Raw genomic sequence first — 15,184 nt, forward strand, 5'->3', positions numbered from 1 at the left:
ACATTACATCAAAAACAATGAGTACTAATAAATATCAAAACCACAATGTCAGGAAATGAACAGAAATAAAAATAACAAAAGCGTACCGCCCTCATATTGCTTCATATGGGCTGGATTCATGAATTAAAACATGCTGACCTGACTACATTCAAGATAAGAGTGAAAATCACTTTTTATGCCCAGCCTCTTGTAAATCATAGGCCATATATGCTTTCAAATTCATACTTAACACAACATCTCCTATCCAGTAAATACCACACACTGGCACTTGAGTAATAAATATCCTCAGTCTAGAATTGCAGTGTTACATAAGAAGGTAGCACTGTCTCTGTCTGTCTGTCTATTCTGTGTTTTTCAGAGACGATGGAGCTGCTGTGTGCGCCGGCCCAGACACACGGGAGCCTCACGGTGCTTTTCAACACTCCCCCAGCAGGGAACATGTGCTGCCGGGGAGCGACCACGCCTCCACCGGCCTGCCTCACATGTTGCCGCACACATTCACTGACTCCCACTGTGTGCCCTGCGGGAACACTAGAGAACAAAGGGAGTCTCGGGACGTATACTGCCGCATTTCGTCGCATTGATCAGCTGTTTCACAGTGAAAGACAAATCATCTTCATTAACAACTAGACCATTTCCTTGTTATTATGGTGCTTTAGGGAAGTTAGAGCGGTAATCAGTTAGTCGATTGACAGAAAATAATCAGTAATTACTTTGATGATCTAGTATTTTAGCTCAAATTTGACGATGTATGCTTCTCTTTGTCATACATGAGTGTATCTTTGAGTTTGGAACTGCTGGTCGGACAAAACAAGACATTTAAAGGTGTAACCTTTGACTCTGGGGAATTATAATATTTTACACACAAAACAATAAATCCAGGAAATAATCTGCAGATAATCAATAATAAAAACAATCGTTAATTATAGTCCTAAAATAGTGTAAACTGCTGTTGTGTGATAGGCTGTTTTGCCTACTTGTGATCTCTGATTTTTTGTTCTAGGGTTTCCCATCCATCATGTAGTTTACAGTAGTGGGTTTGTGGGAGTTGATCACCCATTTCCGTCTTTCCCAGAGAGCACTAAAAACCTACAGACATCTATAAATCACCAAATATTGATCTGCATTTCCACAGCACTGCACTGAAATCAATAGTTATTTTAAACGAGAGTCGGTCCGCGAGTAATAACGTTAGTTCTGACTGGAATTGGCTGAAACTGGATGTCAAATCGTCACATGAAAAACATCACAAATAAAAAGTTGGGAGCCACTGCTTCAACTTTTGCACGAATGGGAATGTGAGTGGTGATTTTGTTTTTAAAGGGAAGGGAATAGACTGGGCTTCAACACAGCAACACCATTTAAAAATACTGTTGTCTCATTCACCTCAAGTCACATGCAACTGTAGTAAGTTGACATTAACCCGCACCCACAGGTATCAATGTGGCCTTCATGTGCTCCTCGTAACTTCCTGTAAACCAAACGGGTTCCGAACAACCAGCAATTTGCTCGTTGCTGATTTGTCTTGTAGGACAAAGAAGAGCTTAGAGCCTTTCATGTCGTAGATGTGGAATGAAAAACGGAAAAACAAATATCTTAATGACACTGATTTCTTTTTTAAAATTACTTTAAAACATATTTGCTATAACAGTGACAATTTTTTTCATAGCTGTAGTGTAGGTCACTAAATGTACTTTATAGATAAATGGAGTAAATGAAAAATTTGAGCTGACAAGCTTTATAACCATGTCGTACTTGAATATAAAACACTCCTTCATCTTAGTCTATGTGCAACACAACGTCTAGTTTTAATATTTACGATAACAACTAAATGCACCATACTAGCAGCGAATGCACCACTCACGTGGACTGTCAGACGTCACCACCTAAACACGTGTCTTGGCACGGGATTGGCCAAACCGCTGCGGTTACGTCACCACCGATCTGCTCAGCGCACTGACGCGCTCATTAATATGTAGCAGACGAGGGCGGGGCTACGTAAATCAACATCATGGATGCTTTCAGTACATGGTCGGACTAGCGGGGGTTCCAACAGCCGGACACCCCGACCAACTGCAGCTTCATCCTGTATCAGTGTGACCATGGCTTAGTATTTGTTTTATTTCCTTGGTGAGAAAGTCTCTTCCACGGTCAGTGATAGAGAATATATATGTAAATATATATAGTCTCATATATATATCTATATATATATATGTATATTCTCTTTTTTTGTCCAGGATGGATGTCTAAACTCAGGACTGGAGGAAATATTACCTCCCTCGATGGATATGATGTTTTCCTGCTGTCAAAAGTGAGTTGTTTCCTCCTATCCCGTGGATAAAATACTGACAGGTGAGTGAACTGCTTTTACTTTGAGTTTGAAAGTGTCTAAACTTTTGTCCAGTGACTTAATGTCCTGTTCTGCTTGCACTTTAATAACATGCCACTGTCAGCTGTTCTGCAGGCTTAAACGTGTCGTTTATAATGTGTATCATGAATGTCACACAGGCAGTGAATGGGGAGTTGCCATGTGCATTTCCAGCAGGTTTGTTATTTTTTTCATGGAGCAGAGGCAGCAGTGTATTACATAACAGTGTTGGGGGTGGGACTGTACTACAGTCTGCCAGGGACCATCTTATCAAGTTCATCCTGCTGCAGCCTCACCAGCATGTGCATGCTGTCATGTTTACTGAGGAGGCTGAGGCCACACACACGACACACACAACCACTGTTATGAATGGGCTGGCTGTCTTATCTTTATATCGAATTTATCATAAACTGGGTTGTAGTGTCTTATATCAAATGTTTCCTATTCAAGTGATGTAAAACACTTTACTGTTTACCAAAAATACACCTTCATATTCCTTTCTTAGAGTTTATAGTAACTTAAATGAAAGTTTTATCTACAGGATGTCACTCTAATATCACTACTATGACATAGATTATGTTCCTATTATTTTGTGTTCAAGGATTTTTATAATTTTCTTTCAACAGGATATGAAATAGACTGCTTGTTTGATTGTATTTTTAAAGCAATGTAACCATTGTGTATTATACTTCCTTGGCTGACTCACAAGTCCGGTTTTTCAGTTTCATTCAGCCTGAGATATTTACTTGATTTGTGTCCTGTTAACTATTTGTGTGGCCACAAATAAACTGATTCTTGATCGCTTCCAAAAAAAAAAAAAAAACCAAGAAACTTGTCATATTTCATAAGCATCAAAGACCACAGCTCTGTTAGATTAGATCATTGCACGTGTTACATTTCTTTTTACATTTACACAATGGGTCATTTTTCAGTAGTAGTGCTGTTCTGGAAATGGCCCTAACACCATTCTGATTATAAATCATAAACTAGTCCCATTTTTCAACTATTATAATCAGGAAACAATACACGTTTCTCCCCTGAACACAGACAGTCTCTGCAGTCTCTCACTGCCAGCTAAGTAGGCCTATGCTCACCTGTCATATGGGACTTCAAGAATGATGTGTGTGCCATTTAAACTTTGGGGCTTTCAGAAACTAAACTTGTTTTCTGTGCGCATTTGAATCTAACACATTTGACTGAAAATGTCATTTTAACACTACTGGATCCACAAATTGATTATAAGGGATCAGATGTTAGAGCATCTAGCTTTTTATTTGCATATTACTGAAAACATTTTTTAAAGTACTATATTGCACAGCAAGTCTGTTAGCATCAACCATATTTGTCCATATCACCATTGAGATATTTAGTTTGGTTTAGATATTTCATCTTAATTAATTCAGAAGATCTCATTCAGATCAACATTTCATTTTAACCTGAGAATAAATTACATCTAAACATCACAAGAGTCAGTCACATGAAGCAGTCATCACACACACACGTTCATCAAAACAGTTACAAGTATAATTAACGCTATCATTAAGTTGAACTTCAAAGTCCTTCAAGTCTCAGAGGAATGCGACTAACTCTAGTGTATTGTGCTACATTCCAGTAATAAGGGGCATGTTACTGGAAACCAGTGTGTCCCAGTTCAGAGTTGGTCATTTGGCCACAAAAAATAGGAGACACACTATGTTGATAATAAGATAATATATTAAATCAAATTGACAACTTAACCACGTATTTTTAAAAAGCATGGGGTGTGGATGTCAGTAGAGTCAGTGGTGTAGGGTTTGTACAGGTGGAAGATGTATGTACATGTTGTAATGTGCAGAAAGAGAAACTAAGGCAACATAACCCAAACCAACAGGTAACTGTAGGGGGAGCAGGGGTGGATTTTTTGGGCTGATGCTGATATTAGGGAGTAAAAAATTCTGATATTGATATATCAGCCAATAATCTTATTTATATAGGATGTACACATAAATGCACATTTTTGCAATAATCTCTTAAATGTGGTTATCAAACACTTGTGACAAAGATATGTAATGGAGGCATGATATTTTACAGTTCGACAATAAACTTCATTGTATAAAATGAAATCAGTGCACTGAAAGAGTAAACTTCACTGAGAATTTAATAATTATAAATAACTATAAATTAAAAAAATCAAAAAAACATGTACGTATATATTAAACTTCAATTAATAAAAAGATTCAAATATACATAAAATGCTGCCTGTATAACACATATATGTGCATATCAGACAAAATATATGCCAATACTGATATATCTATATATGATAATATGGGCTGAGCAATATATCGAACGGGCTCTTATAACCACATCATGAAGTGGCAACATGTGGCGCACCCCGACAGGAACAATTCCTTGTACCAGCTCACAATCCAGCACAGCATAATGGCGCGTCACAGGAATTAAACCCAGCTCCATCATACCCTTCATCAGTACAAAATCATCAGTACCCTTTTCTGTCTCAGGTGAAAAAGGCAGCACTGACTCCACAATAAATTAATGTTTAGCGCCTGTGTTATGCAACAGCTTAATTGGTACATGCTCACTACTCACCAAGGACACAAAAGCATTGTCAATGAACGGCTGAAAACCAGAACCAGTATAGCATAGCTGGAGCATACAATGGCGAACAAGATGAAGGCGAATGACATGAAGACAACAGTGAATGATGCTTTTGGCTTCAACAGCAGACACTTGTCCTTCCAATGACCCTCCCCATGCCAGTAATTACACACTCAGGTAAATGCAGGCTTACATGAGGAACCATGTGAAAAATTTGGACCACCACAGGAGTTACAATTATCTTCTCCACTTCTCCAGTCACCTCAAGAGCATGTCTCTGAAAAACCACCCCTATGCATCAATACAAAATCAGCTGATTCAGCTGCTTTAAGCACGGTGTAGGGCTTATGCTCATTTACATACGTAGCAATGCGTTGAGGGAAAGCATTTTTAACTGTTCCAACACAATCAGCTCATAAAGACCACCGATGGTAAACATGGGAATTGAAATCTCAGACAAAGTACATTTGTTTGTTTATCACCCTTCATCCAATTTCTGAACTTGTGGTGATACGCTTCAGGGACCAGCTGGTATGCCTTTAACACATCCGCTTTCACTGCCTCATATTCCAAGCCATGCTCTCCACATACAGCTGAGTATGCCTGCTGGGCTCTCCCAGTGAGGATATACTGAAGCATCAGTACTCTGTCCAAACCTGGCCTTTTTTTTTTTGCATCAGCAACATGTTCAAAGAGAGTGAAAAAAGTGTCAGGGTCTCGCTCATTAAACTTCAGCACCAAATGTAAATTAGCCACAACATCAGTACCACCAGGTGCAGACCCAACAGAAGCAGAATCCTCTAGACCCTACTAAACCCCCCGGAAGCTCACCCTCTCTGATTAACTGTAACTTGGACTGTTGTAAGGTGCAACATGTACATACAGTATATACATACACTATAACTCAAACTAAAACGAGCGCCTGTAGGGAGGAACAGAGAGAGCAGCAGCAGAGAGGAAGCTGTTAGCTGCAGCCAGGATTTATAACCTGGGAACACTGGTGCCAAGTGTTCCAGTTTGTACTGATGACCCACCTGTTGAACAAAGCAGAAAGACAGGTGAGTCACAGAAGCACTAGAAACAGCAGGGGTCATCACAGTTGGTATGAGGGAAAAGTTAACCATTCAGTGATGTATGATTCGTCACTTCAGAAAATAAAAGAATCCCACACACTGTCCATCACTTGGACTCATTTTAAGTGATATTCAAGTCAAGAGTTTTTAATCACTGAGACGTAATGATGGTGTGCAAATTTTTTTTTGAAATTACGTGTTTCTTTACTTTGAATCCAACTAATGATGTTAAATATCTCAACTACTAAGACAGCATGTTTTTATCAACACTGCTGATGCCTTCTAGATGTCAGTGATGACCGTTGATCTTTTCATGGAACTCACAATGGTGCGTGTGACAACTGTCTGCACATACTATCAATTGAGAGCAGGGGTCAAAGTCGGAACATCAAAGCTCTGTGCTTCTCTGAAATGCAGACATTTAGATCATTACATGAATAAAACAGATCTGCAGGTCGTCAAAAGACTGTAACAGAGGGCCTGGTTTGCAGAAGAGCCGATGACATACAAAAGGTATCATCAACATAAAATGAACATAAAATAAATATTATTTATATATAAAGTGTGTGACTGAGTATTGAAATTTTTGAAGTACATACTAATTAATTCAAGATTGTATAACGAAATGTAGTTTGTAGTCCCTTAATGCTACTCACAAAAACAGAAATTATATAAATGGATTACTAAATAATAAGAATGCAGGAATTGCTGCACTGGGTATCTTAGTATATAATTGCAGTGTGCCTGGTTCAATACTGGCCAGGGATGATTGTTGATTGTTGCATGTCATCCACCTTCTCTGCCAATGTGGTTTGTCTGTTTCTACTGTCTGGCAGTAAAAGCTAAAATGACTATTTTTGTCTTCATACTGTAAAGCTAACCACCTGCAAAATACTCATTAGAGCCACACAGATAATTTCACCATTCTGTTGTCAGATGATGTATAAAGTGACCAGTGGGACAAGCTCTCAAACATTAATATTGTCCTTTTTACTCAGCGTCATGGTATATATGCCTCAATATGATCCTAATATCCAATATTCAGACAAAATCCCAATACAGTGTAAATATATACCAGTACCTCCACTTGCTTTCAGGTAAAAGCGAAACCACTAGAGCTTGAGGGTTCAAAGAATTGAAGACACAGGCCCACTCAATATATATTATACACAGATTATAATTGCTCCCTGTGTTATTAGGTGTGATATTATTGTTGTGTTATAATCAGGATTCAGATATTTTACACTTGTACAATAAGACATTGGTTCTCAGGCTTTGCCACAGCCTGGTAAACTCAATTACCAGTAGTAATATCCAGTACAGTTAACATTTGTTTGTATGCTTTCATTTTAAAGGTCTGGAATGCCAAAGGAACTGGGGCATTTTGGGGAGCGGGCTGCCCGAAACACTTCAAAAAATGCTAAGGATAAGAGTAACAGTGCCACCCTGCGGGCGTCCCAAGGTGGCACCCATAGAGAGCAATCTGGAATGGGTGACATGAGCAACCGCATGCTGCGCTGTGACTCAGAGAAGGACTCTGAAAAAGACTCAGGGTACTCAGGTGAGCAAAAGTCCATTTCCATTTATGGACGCAGACTCCATGAATACCTGACAGATTTCAGTCCCTGTTGTTTGTGGAAAAATTAGAAATGGTTTTCTATCTTTCATGATGTCAGTGCTGATAAACATGCACTACGGTTCAACTAATATTGATTTTAATGGCTTCTATGATACCTAGTTATTTATATATTTATTGATTTGTTTTCATCTTCATAACTGGGGAGTTTCCCTGAGAATAGTGCAACACCCTGCTTCACACTCACACAGTTACACACAGTCACACCTGGAAGCTGCCCAGTACAACCACAATGGTCACTGAGCAGCTCCAAGTGCCTTGCTCAGAGGCACCTCAGTGATGATAGTGATGGTGATTGGCTAATGCTATGTTTCTCCTACATGTTGTATATGTTTTATATCCGCTCCACCTCCTCTAAGTCCTGGTTCTCCCTCTCCCTCAGAGGCTGGCTCCGACTCTGTCCACACTGATGTAGACGACCAGCGCAGCAGTGTGAGCGAACCTCACAGGGAGAGCAGGGAAAGCTCGAACAACAACGGTGTGAACGCTGCAGGCCGCAACATGCCTCCTTATGAGGAGCTCACCCCCATATACGTCATCAAAAACCTGGTGGTCAAGCCGGTGAGCTATCCAGTTACAGATAACAACTTGCTGTTTCAGACGTTTCACTTTGTTAAGTCATTTTTCAAGAAGTAGTAAGAATTTTCTGGTTGCACGTTCTTCAATATGAGAATTTGCTGCTTTGCTCTGTTTCATATCAGATTATTTTGGGGGGTTTTTGACTGTTGGTTGGACAAGACATCTGAAGACATAACAACTTGCTGTTTCAGACGTTTCACTTTGTTACATAATAAACAGATTCAAGTAAGGAAATGGTAGGAAAAAAGGAACATTCAGTCACCAGTCAGCGTATTATCTTTTATTTATTAAGTGTATCTTAATTGTTTCCTTTATTAGTTGTCATCAAATCAACAGTAATTGATTTTCTAATTGACTAACTGATTGGCCTTGCAATATTATATTGAAGCCACCATGTTAACTATATACAACTACTGTTTAACAACAGATCAAATAACATTAGTATTAGTAGTATTTATAGTTAATGAATGCTTAATACATACATATAGCTGACAACTGGGGGTGGGCACAAACACCTGTACAATATAATGCAGTTCAGTACATTAGTACTGGAATATACTGTAAGGCTGCAACTACCAATTATTTCCCTTGTGGATTAATCTGAAGACATGAATTCATTATTTTGTCTATTAAACATCTGAAAAAAAGCAGAAAATGTCCATCATAGTTTCTGAGAATCCAATGTTATGTCTTCAGATGTCTTGTCCAACCAACAGTCAAAAACCCCCCAAAATAATCTGATATGAAACAGAGCAAAGCAGCAAATTCTCATATTGAAGAACGTGCAACCAGAAAATTCTTACTACTTCTTGAAAAATGACTTAAACAGTTAATTGATTATCAAAATAGCTGCTGATTAATTTTCTATTTCTGGACTAATCAATGAATCAGCTATTTGTTTCAGCTCTAATATGTGCTTTGTGAAAATTGTTAAGCCTACAATATCATTGATTTTACAACCTTTTAGTCTTAACTGCACATCCAGCAGATGCAGAGCAACATAAGCATTCAATTGGAGTTGTGTTTGATATCCACCAACTGAGAAAAAAGCTCTTTAATAAAGCAGCTTTAAATATTTTCGAGACTGTACTGGAGAATGTTGAAAACTAAAGATTGTCAAATGTCACAGGACCTTTTTGCCCTGAGTTGAGACTCCCATCAGGTTGTGAAAAAACCAACACAGACAACCAAACTCCAACCACATAACCATAACCCCAGAAAGATTCAACTTTGATAATAGTTTGGTAGAGGTTGTTGGAGCACTGCCTACAGTATTGTGCAAAGGTTTTAGGTAAGGATGCTTTCAAAAATAATGTCTTGAATAGTTTTTATTTATCAGTTAACTTCATACAAAGTTGAGTAAACAGCAGAAACCTAAATGAAATCTCCTCAGTATACCTGCACACTCTTTTTCAAGGAACTTGGCAAGTCAGTTGTTCCTGCATCTTGGAGAAGTTGCCACACTTCTGTGGATTTAGGCATCTCAGCTGCTTCTGTCTCTTCATGTAATCCCAGATTGACTCCATGATGTTGAGATCAGGGCTCTGTGGGGGCCAAACCATCTGTTGCAGGACTCCTTGTTCTTCCTGTTGCTGAAGATAGTTCTTTATGACTCTGGCTGTATGTTTGGGCTCATTGTCATGCTGCAGAATACATTAGATGTTGAGGTTCTTCTCCATAATACAATACTATCAAGGAGTTGTCTGATTGGTCCCAAAAGTGCCTACAACATTTGCACAGTACTGTGTTTGTATATTCTATATAATTACTAATCCAAGTTTTGTTTACTGGCTGCTTTAAATACATCAGCTTGTTATGATATTCCTTCAGGCCTCAGTTATGTTTGTGTCCTACAGCTTATCTCTTTGTGACGTTAACCTCCTCCCCATCTTTTGCTCTTTCCTTTACTCTGGTCTCTATTTGCTGTTCACATAAAACCCGCTCACAACCTCCTGGTGGTACAGTCTAGACCAGAGCAGCTTCTGCATGGCCCCCTGGCATGGAGCGGGGGTTGGCACAGCCTTACCACTGCCAAAGCGCCCACCCAGCTCTTACTGATCCAACAGCCAGCAATACCTGCATCTTCCTCTTCTACCCCAACCTCTTCATCCAGTCTATCAGGACCACAAGGTCAAGTTAAGAAAGGAGGCAGCCGCAGCAACCAGAACCACAGCAGCAAGAATTCATACCTGCCCATTCTGAATTCTTACCCTCGCATCGCTCCCCACCCCAGGAAGGAGAGCCATGAGGGCAAGGGTGCCAAATGGACGGAGGGGGTTAAGGAGAGTGGCAGTGAAGGCCAGAGCCAGAGCAAGAGAGTGTGCACTGAAGAAGAGAAGAGGGAGGCTGTATCTACCACCAGCCACCTCCTCAATCCCCAGCAGCAGCACCAGAAAGAGGGTAGGGTCCATTCCCATTCCCAGTGTAAAGGTAGGGGGGGCCACAGCTCCTCTCCAAGCTCATCTCACTGCCGATTGCCAAACTCCACCACCCATCCCAAATCCCACCACTGCCAACAAAGCTCAGGCTCTGACAGTGTGGGCTCACCTTCCGTCTCCAGCTCCCAGACACCCTCGCCACCTTCTTCTTCTGACTCCCCCTCATCCTCCTCTCCTCCCTCGTCTTCTCCCTCCTCCTCCACGAGTCACAGCCCCTACCGCTTGGCCCCAGACAGCTCGTCTACCCGCCAGCGCCGTTTCCTCAACACAGCTGAGATCCTAAACCAGTCAGGCCTGCTGGCCATCACGCTACGCACCAAGGAACTGTTGAAGCAGAACGCAGCCACTGAAAGAGAAATCGCCCAGCTCCGTCAGCACACCCATCTCCTGTGCCAGGCCGCCCAGGCCAGCCAGAACAGGTGCAACAAAGATTCAGACAGCCTCGACAAACTCCTCCAGGCAATGACCGAGTCGGGCTCCTACCCAAACCTAGACTTAAATCAACTGAAAGAGCTCAGCTGCATCCACCAACAGAGCAAGACTAGAGGTGAGGAAGTCAAAGAGAAGGATAATGACATGAGAACCAGTAAGACACACAGCAACCTGCTGCAGAACCTGGTGTCTTTATACAACATAGATGATGGAACATCACCTCCCTCTCCACTGTTTGCCCCCTCGCCAGATACAGAAGAGACAGAGCATGCTGACTGTCCTCTGGACTCCATGTCCACCTCTCTCTCTGTTTCTTTTTCCAGGTCTGTCCCTGAGCAGGGACACAGACAAGCAGTTATGGATAAGGACTTACGTGATCTCATGTTGCCAGAGAGCTCTACGCACAATAACTATCTCCTCTAGCTTCCTGGGGAAAAGGACATGGATGTGTGATGACTTACAGGGTAACATGTCCACATGTGGTTGAAAGGTGTTGAAATGATTAACACACATGATTCACAGTTCAATATGATTGATATATTTTCCTACTTTTAAGTCAGGGATTTCCTAAATCCAGGTGTCCATTTTTCAACTATATGTTGCCTTCTGTGGATGAGCCTGTTATTCAGGTGGCCTCATACACAGTCAGTGTATGGACATCCAATATGTCCAATATATCCAGTTAGTGACATGCATCAAATGATAAAGGTGGCAGAAGCAGTGAGACAACTGAAACCTGTTTACAGACAGACAGAACATAATGTTGTTTCCACCTCTCAGGTCTGTGGTGCAGATTCCCAAGATCATAGCCTGATAACTGGCTTTTGCTCTTATCTGTTTCCTCTAAGAGTTTGACCGATAAAAACATCACTTCACACAGGGGTCAACAAGCTTTCAGTGGGTGGCTTATTACAGTATTTTCTGATTGCTTTGGCTCAGTTTTCACAACAGAGTTTTAATGAGGAAAACTCTGAGCCAAACCGACCTTCTAGATTCTTCCCTTTAAACACAAAAAGCTGCCCAGAGTGCAATGCACCACATGTTCAGTCCTCAGAATACAGACCGCAATTTCTATTCTGTTACTAAACATACAGATAACTGAATCAAGGCAACATCAATGTGTGTTTGCAAGCATTTGTCCTTGTTTTACAGTAACAACAGTACCCAGGTGAGCAATATGGCCACATAACTGCTAATTAAAAACATGACCATGATTTATTTCCTTTTAATTATTGTCAAAAATGTTGCAATATATAAAGTATCTATTACTATTATGTAAATTGTGGTTAATGTTAAATTTCTAAATTCATTTTTGCTCTGCACCATTTCAAATACTGACTTCTGCATGAATTGAAATGTTTTACATTTTTGAATTATTTGATAATCACAATCTTATTTTAAAATCAACAATGATTCAAATTGTAGTTACAGTATGCTCAGATAAACTTGCTGTGTGATGCATAACCTAATTTCATACATATGTTTTCCTTTTGAGCACTATATGAGATTTTGAGGCCAAAATGAGGGGTATGGCTTTTTCTGTACAAGAGTTTTTCAAATTGAAAGGTGAGCCAAAGGCAATTAAATAAAATACTGTGATTAATGGATAGGGAGTGGTACAGATTACATAACACACCCTCTGGCAGTCTCAGCTCTTCTACACTAGATGGGATCAGCTGATTGCACTCTAAATTCACAAATTGGTAGTCTAAAATGTGATTGTTCTTCATGCTCGTTTTGACTGGGAATTTATGATTTGCCACTGACATGATTAGTCAGATCAAAAGACATAGTGAATGTTCACAGTCTGCGTACACAGACAGTTGTCCATTGAACCTCCACATGTTGCTTTTTGAGATTTGGCTGAGTTGGAAAGCCTGTTCTACCAACAAACATGGTTTCTGTCAAACCTAAATAAATATTGTGGGTGCATCCAATAATCATCTACTACAGGCATGTGTCAAACTGTTCATCTGTAATTGGTCATGACCACTTAGTTTTGGACATCTTGCCTGACAGGACTGTGTATGTTCACATTGCACACTCTACTTTTACCCCAAGGATTACTTAATGAAATTTCTACTGATACTCATATTCCAGTAGGTGTATGATCTCGCTTGGCAGTACATTATTGTGGATTATTTGCTTTTTTAATTTTTTTTTCCCTCAGTCATGTTTGAATGTCTGAAGAGTGCATGAAGATGTGTGAGTGTGTTTGTTAGTGAGTGTGTGCAGATCTGTGATGCAATAGCTTGTAAACATGCACTTGCTTACCATGATTTCATTATAGATTTAATCAATTATGTATACTGTAGATTGGTTGTAGATGTGGGGCACTGATCTTAATTACTGTCAAATATAATCCGGTATATGGCAAAATAAATGGACTGTCTTCACATGCTCTCAAATACAACCTTAAAAAATAAATCTAGTCTGACTCATGAACAGATATATTGAGATTGTGTGTTTTGTCTGATAATGATAACCTTTGCCATTAAGTGCCTGAAAGCAAGTGCTACAGAATGTTGTAAAGTACAGGAAACCACCTGCTTTCTTAAGAGGATGTTTGAGGTCACATGTAAGAATACGCCCTTTAAAAATGTTGTGTTTCTTTATTTTGGCTTTTGAAAACCCAAAACATAAGGTCTCTGTGTTTTTGAAACTGAAATTGGCAAATTTATGCTATACACAGTAATAAATGATGGGAAACAGCATTTCACACAAACCAGTGTGTTTGACCTGTTTGACAGAAATAATAGATAGTATAAAGTTGTTAAACAATTCACAAATGACAGTATGTTTGACAAGAAAGACAACACTATGTGCCATTTCTACATTTTAAAATGACAGTTCTTGCTGTTGATGGGAAGATAGCTGATGGAAAATTGATAGAAAGAATTGACTGCCTTTTATTTAACTGCATTTGTAGACTGTAGTTTGTTCCTCTGTTGTAAAAACTTTGATTCAATGAACGTCGTTGTCAAACTCTTAAAGGATTCACATAGCATTGTCTGAATACTCTCATGGTGTATTTCTTTCAGGCATACATTGTCATTGTATCCAGCCTGTTATTGATAAAATCTGGAGCATACGGCCTAGCATTTTATGTTTTAATATTGAAAAATGAAATTATTATTTTATGTGTACAAGTAATGCATATGTGATCCTCTTCCATGCAAATCACAATACAGACAGAGGTTTGGTAAAGTATTAATCAGCCTCAGCAAACCTGTTATACTGCAGCTTTTTATTCCTCAGCAGTAGCAGTATGGAGGAGTGCGTAAACCCATCAATCAATATTCCCAAAACAAAACTGAATACTGCATTTGTAAGCGTGAATATGGTGAAACAGAACTACAATGCTCAGTCTTCAGGAATAGATGGCCTTCTTCTTTCTCTGTCAATACGGGATTTCTGAGAAGGGAAGAGAAGACCGCGCTCTTCATCAGGATCTGTTTGGGTCTTCGGGTCCTGGTCTGTCTGTGCAACATGTGGATCATGAAGGCCTAACTTCATTTGCATGTAGTTTTACTAGGTATGTGTCATTGCACAGCATCCACTGTTATAGCTCACAGGACAGATAAAAATCAAGCTCATTACTAGAGATTTAATGATGGATCACTTTCTGCCAGTTCCAGCTTCCTCCAGCAGGTGGCATTGTTATCCAGTATTTATAAAAGAAGGTTAAAAGGAGTGATTTACAAGACAGACAGACTGGAAGGATGGGTCTGTTTAAGTAACATTTGCTAAAAACTACAGTTACCAGCTGTTTTACTGAGCCTTTTATGGAAATGAAACTATATATTTGTGAGCCATTTTTAAAGATTAACATCTTCAGTAGAAATCAGTGGGCTTGGGGCTGAGAGATACGGGCAGGGTAGTCAAGTCAGAAAGTATTGAGAGACAAACACATTGTTGATTTTGGTCTTTTCATAAGAATTGTTGACAATAACAAAAATACAGAATAATGCCAAACTTATCCCTTAAAGATATCCAGGCAGAGAGCTCCAGACCTTACTGCAAAAGCCTGGTCACCCGTAGTTTTGAGCTCTCCAAGTGT

General features: G+C 39.7%; 1 protein-coding gene across 2 annotated transcripts; it reads left to right on the forward strand.

Moving 5' to 3' along the window:
• Positions 1 to 1,990: 1,990 nt before the first annotated feature.
• On the forward strand, positions 1,991 to 13,573 carry LOC122995286 (CLOCK-interacting pacemaker-like). 2 transcript variants are annotated; one of them, XM_044370383.1, is made up of 5 exons: positions 1,991 to 2,150; positions 2,238 to 2,352; positions 7,395 to 7,600; positions 8,058 to 8,236; positions 10,219 to 13,573. In XM_044370383.1, the coding sequence occupies exons 3-5, from the start codon at positions 7,402 to 7,404 to the stop codon at positions 11,545 to 11,547; spliced, it is 1,707 nt and encodes a 568-aa protein (XP_044226318.1). In that variant the 5' UTR covers positions 1,991 to 2,150; positions 2,238 to 2,352; positions 7,395 to 7,401; the 3' UTR covers positions 11,548 to 13,573. The 2 variants fall into 2 exon arrangements, with proteins under 2 accessions (XP_044226318.1, XP_044226317.1); XM_044370382.1 differs by lacking the exons at positions 1,991 to 2,150; positions 2,238 to 2,352 and adding an exon at positions 4,669 to 6,552.
• The last annotated feature ends 1,611 nt before the right edge of the window (positions 13,574 to 15,184 follow it).

Source organism: Thunnus albacares, chromosome 13 (assembly GCF_914725855.1).
Source record: "Thunnus albacares chromosome 13, fThuAlb1.1, whole genome shotgun sequence".
Lineage (NCBI taxonomy): Eukaryota > Metazoa > Chordata > Actinopteri > Scombriformes > Scombridae > Thunnus > Thunnus albacares.

What these genes read in the sequence shown, in the direction of transcription:
- LOC122995286 (XM_044370382.1), top strand. An exon ending in AAAAGACTCAGGGTACTCAG is followed by an intron (nt 7,601 to 8,057) that starts GTGAGCAAAAGT and finishes CCTCTCCCTCAG; the next exon opens with AGGCTGGCTCCGACTCTGTC. An exon ending in AAAACCTGGTGGTCAAGCCG is followed by an intron (nt 8,237 to 10,218) that starts GTGAGCTATCCA and finishes CTGGTGGTACAG; the next exon opens with TCTAGACCAGAGCAGCTTCT.